The 8,922-nt window shown below is 51.8% G+C and overlaps 2 protein-coding genes across 2 annotated transcripts in view; both read left to right on the top strand.

The window, feature by feature from the left end:
* ATP9A (ATPase, class II, type 9A) overlaps positions 1 to 1,240 on the top strand; it is a 97,013-nt gene extending 95,773 nt beyond the window's left edge. The window contains exon 28 of the mRNA XM_006773650.2: positions 723 to 1,240. Coding sequence (XP_006773713.2) covers positions 723 to 859 — 137 coding nt within the window. The 3' untranslated portion in view covers positions 860 to 1,240. The remainder of the gene's footprint in view (positions 1 to 722) is intronic.
* A 6,921-nt stretch (positions 1,241 to 8,161) lies between these two features.
* LOC102773475 (YEATS domain-containing protein 2) overlaps positions 8,162 to 8,922 on the top strand; it is a 57,342-nt gene continuing 56,581 nt past the window's right edge. Inside the window, exon 1 of the mRNA XM_006773651.2 lies at positions 8,162 to 8,166. Within this exon, the coding sequence (XP_006773714.1) occupies positions 8,162 to 8,166 (5 nt within the window). The remainder of the gene's footprint in view (positions 8,167 to 8,922) is intronic.

The following is an 8,922-nucleotide window of genomic DNA, read 5'->3' on the forward strand; positions in this document are numbered from 1 at the left end:
CATAGGACTGGAGCAGCATACAGTGGGCCTTAGGGCTGGCACGTAGTAGGTGCTTAATCAACGCCAGCTGTGTTTTCCCCAGCCTGTGCTCGGGCAGTGGGGCTATGTTTACTGTGCCCTCCATTCTGTGCACTGTTGAAGCCAGCAGCTGTCGCTCCCCTAGCACCTAAGGGCGTGCCTGTCCTGAGGTCAAAGCCCCGAGCTTACCCTGTGTCCGACCAGGGGGCCCAGCTGCCTTGCGCCACCCCCAGATCCGTCCCCTGGCTTCCTGTGCCCATCACGCAGACGAAGGGGAAATCGGTGGGGAAGCAGGCACGTGTGTTTGAGGGTCGCTTTCTGCTCTCCGGCGGCTGTGTTTAAAAGACTCCAACTTTCAGAGCCCAAATCAAAAACACCTGTAAGAATTGGTTTTCGTCTGCAGTTTCCGTTTCCTAGTTGTTGAAAAGAGCAGTTCACCGAGGACCAGGAATACAGAAGCAGGTCAGAGAGAGGGGAGCGCGAGGCAGGTCGGGCTGACAGCCTTAAGGGCTATTAGCTGCTGGCACGTCTGCCCCTGAAAGATGGAGTGGAGGGAAGGAGCACGCCAGGAGGCCGTGTGTGTGTGTGTGTGTGTGTGTGTGTGTGTGTGTGTGACGGGCAGTAGCTGTGGTGGCTGTTGCTGGACCACAGGTGCCTTCTGGAACATTCCCGCCCACTCACGCTGTCTTCCCGTTTGCTTGCAGATGTGTACTTCATCGCCACTCTGTCCTTCCTGTGGAAAGTCTCTGTTATCACCCTGGTCAGCTGCCTGCCCCTCTACATCCTCAAGTACCTGCGCAGACGGTTCTCCCCGCCCAGCTACTCCAAGCTCACCTCGTAGGCTGTGTGCGCGGTGGCGGGCGTCTGGTCCCTGCTCTCCTGCCGGACAGAGTTCAGTCCGTTCGTCCTGACCGCCCGAGGGCTCTGCAGGAGGGGCTGCACGTGCGGTGTGGACGAGAAGAGGCTCTGCCTGGAGTCCTGCCCGAGTACACGGGAGGGAGGCCCAAGGAGCCCGCGGCCTGTGTGAACCCCATGGTTCTGCCTGGAGTGAATGTGAATGTGTCCCCGTGGGTGGCTCAGCCAAGAGATTTATACGCGGGTCACTGTGCAAGCGTCCTTATGACTTGAATTTCGTTGTCATGTGATAAAGTTTCTGTCTAGTTGGAGATTGTAGAGGACTTTTGGTTGGTTGGTTTTTTTCAACAATCCTAACGTGTGTGCACTCTTCATGTCCTTCCTGCTCCTAAAAACTGGTTTTAGAGAAACAGAAAGCTCTTGGTGGAGGGTTGGGGGGAAAGATGGTGCATTTGGTTAAAAGTTATCCGGACACTCAATTTGGAAACGCCAGGTGTCCCCTCTAAGGCCGCTCCGCTATTGAAGCCGGGCTTCCTGGGATCACAGGAAGGCAAATGAGAGGCGAGGGAGAATGAGCTGCAAACCCAGGTTTCCCAGGCATCTCACGCAGCACCCACACTGGAGTCACGTCCCCGCCCCCTCGTAAAGGAGTGTCAGAGGTGCCACTCTGCTTTGTCCGGACCTGGGAACAGGCATGAAGCCCGCGGCCATCTAGGACACCCGCGACATCCTCTGGGAGTTGTTTTCGCAGGAAATGTGCCACCGAACAGCCCCTTAATATGTCAACAGGGTGAAGAGAGCTACAACTAATTCTTTAGACAATGGAGCTTGCATGGCTCGGACCCTGGTCCAGAGCAGGGAGGTCAGGACTGGGCCCTTCCCCCGCACTGAGGTCTGTTTCCTGTTGGGAGGAATGATGGAGGACGGAAGGACAGAGGTGGCGGCTTCTTACCACGTTGCCACGCTCGGTGGCAGCTTCCAGCAGGGAGCCCCATGGGAGGAGGCCCGGCCGTGGCCTGGGCATGGGCCTGGGCTCTGCTCCTCGGCCTGCAGCCTTCACAGGGGGTCGGGGGGGGGCTTCCAAAGGGCAGGCAGAGGCCGAGACGCCACCCACCGGGCTGCGGCACGGGCGTGGTGTTTGTTTTTTTAAAAAAATGTATTACTGATTTTTACAGAGAGGAAGGGAGAGAGAGAGAGTTAGAAACATCGATGAGAGAGAAACATCCATCAGCTGCCTCCTGCATACCTCCTACTGGAGATGTGCCTGCAACCCAGGTACATGCCCTTGACTGGAATCGAACCTGGACCTTTCAGTCCGCAGGCCGACACTCTATCCACTGAGCCTAACCGGTTTCAGCTGGGCGTGGTGTTTCTTATAAAGCCGTGGCTTCTCGTTCCCGTCACTCTTGCAGCGGCCACGTGTGCAGGCCGCGAGGGTTCCGTTGGTGGGTCTTCAGGAGGGGACTGTGTTTAAGGCCTCAGATCGGTGGCTAATCCTGTGTGAGTAGATGCCCTTCAACCCGTGGGCACAGCTTCTGTGTGTGCTTCAGAGACGTAGGCTCGGCCTGGGTGCTGACCCCACTGCCCGAGGGGCCCCTGCTCCGGGGACACGAGGAGCCGGCGTGCCTCGCCTTGGCAGCACCCTTCCTGTGCTCACGTCTTCATGTTGCCTTTTCACATCTTTATAAAGTGACAGCAAGTTGCAGGCCCTCGGAAATTAGCTATTGACAGCACTTCTGTCTTAAGATTCTGCAGTTTTACAGTATTTTCCCCTCTCTGTTCCAGCCATTTCCGCCTCCCACCGAGATCTACAGGGAGCATATATAGGGTGGGGCAAAAGTAGGCTTACAGTTGTTCATATGGAAAAATCATGCAATAATTAATAAATGATGATATAAGGATAAACTGTTTTGCATACTCATAACTGTAAACCTACTCCCCCCACTCCTCCCCGCCTCGGCCCCCCTATAATGCAGTGGAGGAATGGCTATTCCAGAACAGGGTTTTGCCTAGAATCTCAGAAAGGTCGAACAGGTCTGAGTCCACTGCGCTATTTTACGCAGTTTCGAAGGTGGAGGAGGAGGCTGTGCTCTGAGTGCCTGCACCTGGCTGCCGTGTTGGGCGTCAGACGGGCGTCTTAAGTATTTCTACTCTGCGCTTGCAAACCCGGGACCGGGCCTTGCTCACAGGCCGGTGAGGGCTCCTGCAGGGAGGGCGTGTGGATTCCTTGTCTGGGACGTTCAGGTGTTCCCAGCAGACACAGGACGGAGATGGTTTCTGCGGCCTTCCCCTGAAGTGCCGTTTTGGGCAAAGTGCGTGAGTTGACCTTTAAGATACTGCTTGGCCTCTTGAAGGGAGAACACTTCTAAGGGTGCTGGAGAAGCCATCCCTGAGGGGTGACGGATGCGCGTCAGGGCCACCAGACACGTCCTGCCCACTGCCCTTGGGCACACTCTGTGGAGGCAGTCGGGTGAGGGGGACGAAATCCTGTAGAGACCACCACGGTGTAAGCCACCCGAGGGTGGGCAGCCTGCTCACGCCCCTGCTGGGTTCCGGGGGCGCCTAGGAATGGGGATCCCTACCTGCACACACCAGACTAATCCCAGCAGAGAACATGCCCATTGGGCGCTTCCAGGGCATCTTAGTGGTTGGGGGGGAACCAAGAAACAAAACACCAGAGCTCTTTTGAGGGAAACTCCCAAGTTCCTGACCTTGACCACAAGGCTTCTGTTGACTGTTTTCGGGGTTCATCCACCTGGAAAGATCGTCCCTTTGCCTTGGAACTCAATGGGACCCCAGGCCCAACAGCCAGTTGAGTCTGAGGCCAGAGGCCCTGTGGCCACAATTAGCAGGTTAAACACTTCCTTCTGGTGGAAACGACCACTCCCTCCGCCCTCGGACAGCACTAGGTATTTGTGCCAGAGCGAGCACTTTTGTTATTTATGATTATTCCTTTTACATCTTTTGGTGACGGTGTGTGCGTGTTGGGTGGGGGTGGGGGGGCGGTAAGAATGGTTTCTATTTGCCCCCACACCTCGTCCTCCCTTTCTCTAAGAAAATGGCCAGGCGAGCCATTGGAGTGGTTTCTCCTGCCCGGCAGGGTGACTACCTTGGGGAGCCTGCATGCACGTGTGTGTGTGGAGCCTGTGGTGGTCGGCGAGGCTCTGGGTGAGGCTGGCCGCACTGACTCGGGCTGCTGGGGGCAAAGGACTTGCCACCTGGAGCTGGGAGGCCAGGAGCTGGGGTTTCAAACGCCCGCTGTTGGCATTATTATATCCAGATCCCAGACTGGCTTCCCTGAAGCGCACCCCTTTTTTGTCGCCGTCACCATAAATGCCACCATTTGCTTTCCGGCCCCCCAGCTTCTCTGCTGGAAACGTAGGTTATTCTGACAACTTTGGAATGTACTTTGCGTTCTGAGCTCATTGGAAATGACATCATAATGCCTGTTTTTCTTCCGCCAGACTTTTGTTTTCATACTTTTTTTTAAAAACTGGGGTGGGGATGGCAGTGCCCTCACGCCTTTTCTGGGGCAGCATTTTAAACCTTTGCCAAAATTTCAAACGGGACCTATGCATTCTCCCAGTCCACCCTGCGTGAGGCAAACACCCATCAGTTATTTTTAATCTCTGTGTGTGTGTGTTTGAAATGTGTGTGGGGGGATGTATGATGTTATCTCCAGGTTTTTGAAGAGAGATTTGGTTCGGGTCAACATCCCATCATGCCCAGCTTTGTAGTCACTAAAAGAAACAATCACAGTGAGCTTTGTAAATACAACAGGTTTTACTTCTCTCCCCTTTCGATGTAAAGCTTTCGGTCATTTCTATATACCTGTTAGGAGACGGTTCCTTTAATTGTGTCCCTTTCATCCTGGAAGGATGCTCGCCGTGCTTTTGGAAGGGACTGGAAGCACAGCACAGAGCGAGGGGTGCTCCTAGGACGGGGAGTCCTCCGTAGCACCTGACGCCACAGCAGCATCACCTGGGAGACGGCGTCTCCGTCCCAGCGCGGGGGTGCGGTCTGTTCCTGTCGCCAGGCGGTGTGTTTGCTGGGGCAGGTGGGCGTGCGGTGTTTGCAAGAAGAATTCGTGGCTCATTTCTGACTTTCTTGCGCCGGGGCCGTCGGTAACTGCGTGGAGGGTCCCCGAGGGCCTCATCAGTGCTCTGTAATCCTCCCTGCGGTGCTCACGGGCCGCGGTTTTGATGAGGGAGCAGGTTCAGTGCACTTTAATTTGGCAGGAACTCCCAGATGCTTTAAATTCTCGATCCTGTGATGACACACGTGTGCTCCCGGGTGTTTCCGAGCGGTCCTGCTTTCATTGTCTGCCGTTGTGGCCTGCTGCTGTTGCCCAATAAAGCTTGTGCACTTACGCTTTGGGGGTCGTTTTAATTTGTGTGCAAACATGAATTCTGGTGTCAAAATGAGGGCTTTTTATTCTAATGCTTCTCTTTTGTGCAGATCTCCTGGTACATAAATGGTAAATAGCTTTTTCTCCATTTAAATTTTTTTTAAAAAATATTTTATTGATTTTTTCAGAGAGGAAGGGAGAGGGATAGAGAGTCAGAAACATCGATGAGAGAGAAACATCGATCAGCTGCCTCTTGCATACCTCCTATTGGGGCTTGAGCCAAACCGGTTACTGCTAATTTTTTTTTTAATTTTAGCAAAAAACCAACAAACCCACCACCCCAAACCCATGCATTATTTATTAACCTGTGCTGGTGTGTGTTCCAGACATGTCGGAATTTCAAACAGTGATCGACATACATAGAAAAAAAGGAGAAAAGCGTTCGACAAGATCCATGTTTTATTTACACACCCATGGTCCTTGATTGCTTCAGATACTTTTATATTTTTCGAACCACGTGATAGAAGGTTTAGGAACACGGTGACAAGTTTTGGGCAAATGAGGTTTCTAAGCTCATTTGTAAGAAGCAGAGGACATGTTTTACCAATTTCATCTGACGATTCTCATCTCGGAGTGATTTTGCCCCCCAGGGGACATACGGAGTGTGGGAAGTCACAACTGGTGTGTGTGTGTGTGCGGGGGGGGGGGGGGGGGGGTGGGGGGGGGGAGGGGTGCCCTGCTTCTAGCGAGGAGAGCCCCGGATGCCGCGGGACACCCTACGCTGCACAAACCCCCTCAACAAAGCAGCAGTCGGGCCCCCAATGTCAAAAGTGCCGAGGCTGTGAAACCCCAGCAGACTCTGCGCATGTCAGTCTTACCCTTTGTCGGCGCCTTCCCCCATGTCCAGGGGAGCCCAGCCCAGACACCCCCGTGTCCCAGCCACGCGTGCACCCGCCTGGCCAGATGTTTCAATTAGTAGCTGTTGGCAGTGTGGGCCGCCGGGTCGCTCACAGGCTCTCGGTGGAAAGGCCCCTCTCAGTTTATCAGTTAAAGAGATTGTACGTGAACTGTGTCTCCATCAGCAGCGGCTCCCTGGGCACACGGGATGCGTGCGCTCGGCTCCTGTGACGTGGGTGCAGGAGGAGCACCTGGCAGTGCTTTCCTAAAGCGTGTGTGTGTGTGTGTGTGTGTGTGCATGCATGTGCGCGTGCATATGCGTGTGTTCTCGGAGCAAAGCCCCGCACTCTGCAGCTACCTGCATGAAATTCTGCCCGTGTGGACGCTCCGCCAGCGAGCCGCTGGGGAAACCTGAGGGTTGAAAGGCCTTCCTCCCTCTCTCCCTCCCTCCCTCCTTTTCTTACTTCTTTCACTTCTAGTCTTACATCTATCTTTTTTAAATTTAATATTTTAATTGATTTCAGAGAAAGGAAAATTTCAAACATATACAAAAGCAGAGTATATTGAACCCTAATGGATCCAAAACCCATTATTAACAGTTTGCCAGTCTTTTTTTCCATCAAATTTTCTTTTTCTTTCCTTTACAAATTAGGTTCTGACTGAAAATTCATTGGTTCAATTAGCATTCTCATGAGTTCCTCTCTATCCTCTGAAATCATAGTCACTATTTGGGGATGATTATATTGTAAACATATCTTTTAAGTCCTCTTAGCAGATACATTCAAGTAAATTGTCACTTTCAAATAGAGTATTCATGACTTACTTTGTTTTTGCCAGAGTGGAGGAATAAATGAGTGTCAGGGGTAGCGAACATAATATTTTAGCCTATGTCTGTCAAGTAGCTATCAAGGATTCTGACTCATATTGTGACATTCATCAAAAACGTTATTTTTTAAAATATATTTTTATTGATTTCAGAGAGGAAGTGAGAGGGAGAGAGAGATAGAAACATCAGTGATGAGAAGGAATCATTGATTGGCTGCCTCCTGCACACCCCTTACTGGGGTTCGAACATGTGCCTGACTGGGAATTGAACCATGACCTCCTGGTTCATGGTCGCAGCTCAACCACTGAGTCACACTGGTTGGGCCATCCAGTCACCCTAGTTCTTTATCTGTGAAAATAATGACATTGGATTATATGGTACTAGGGGCTCAGTGCATGAATTCATGCACCTTGAAAGGAACTGTGGGCCGCGAGGCTATGGTGGGCACGGGTGGGTTTTGGCCCATCCTCCGCGCCCCCGGGCCCCTCCCACCGTGGCCACACACCCCTGCCCCTGTCCCCTGTCTGAGGCAACCCTGCTCCCGCCGCCACAACTCCCACATGCTAACAGCGCTGGCCCCGCTCACACCCGCTGACGGCACGAAGTGATTGGGGCTGGCACCAGCAGTGGGTGGTAGCAGGGCCGGCACTGTCAGCAATGTGAGTGGCAGCTGCTGCCTCGATAACCCCTCAGGAGCAGGGGTAGGTGGAAAAGCCCTTGGGCGCTTGGGGCTGGCAGCCGCAACTCGCACCCACTGATGGCGCCAGCAGTGGGTACGAGCAGTGGCTCCAGCGCTGGCTACGGGAGCAAAGAATTTTCAGTAACCAGAGGCTCGCCCCAATGACAGCGAATGGAGCCCTGCCTTGGTCTGGTGCCCCCACTCACCTACTCCACCATCCTTCTGTGGCCAATGCCTGCCATGTTCCACGTGCACCCCCTGGTGGTCAGCGCATGTCATAGCGACTGGTTGCTCTGTTGTTCTGTGGTTTGGTCTATCTGCATATTAGGGTTTTTTATATATAGATTATGTTGCCCCTTTGTTCTCTGATTTTATCATGATGTTTATTTCATTGAATTTCAAAGTCAACATAATGTTATTTTATTGTGACTTTTCTGTTGAGTGTTTTTTGTTTTTTCTATTCCCTGAGTTTTTACAAAAGTAAAGTATCTTCTGGTGCTTTTGGAATGGTTCCTTTCTGACTAGTGCTCATCTCTGAATGAGGTAAGCTACTTCTGGACCTGCATTTGCAGAAAGGATTCTTGGAGGAGGGGCCAAGACCATATCTAGGCTGGCAGGACTTCCCATTATGACACAGGGTTGGGGTAAATAATTATTTTAATATTTAATTCAGCAAACCAACAAAGATCGCTACAAAGTGGCTCACAATTCACAGTCTTTCTTTGCTTCACCAGCACAATGCTGCCAGCAGGCCCGGACTGATTCCTTGTTCAATGCTGCCTTCAGAGTTTCTTGAGACTTATGATCTATGGGGACCTGCCTCCAGACCACACACCCAGTTCTGACTGCTGCAACATGAGCTTCTTGGACTTGCACCTGAGGAAGTGTCCTTTCCATCGGCTTAGTAGGAGTTTCATGAGTCAATGGTGCCTGGCAAGTAGGAAAACCTCAGCATTTGCTTTGTCTGGCATTCCTTTGTGGTTTTCCTGTTGCTTGGTTTGGATTTGTTTGTTTGTGAGAGTGTTTCCACTGGCTTTTCTCAGATCTTCAGCTGTGGGCAGCTACTCTCTCTGTTTTCCTAACAATTGTGTGTCAATTCTTTATCTTTGTGATATAGATATATTTTTAATTTAGGGATTTTAAGATTTTTTTTGTGCGATTGAGGGTGGAGTTAACCTTTATATTTCTTGTTCTTCTTATTGTTTTTAGGTAATTCCTGAGAAGTGGGAAATGTCTCCCTTTCCTCTACTAGGTTATATTTAGAAGTCTCCCATTCACATATTTATATTTAACATGTCA

Source organism: Myotis davidii, unplaced genomic scaffold (genome assembly GCF_000327345.1).
Source record: "Myotis davidii unplaced genomic scaffold, ASM32734v1 scaffold27, whole genome shotgun sequence".
Taxonomy (NCBI): domain Eukaryota; kingdom Metazoa; phylum Chordata; class Mammalia; order Chiroptera; family Vespertilionidae; genus Myotis; species Myotis davidii.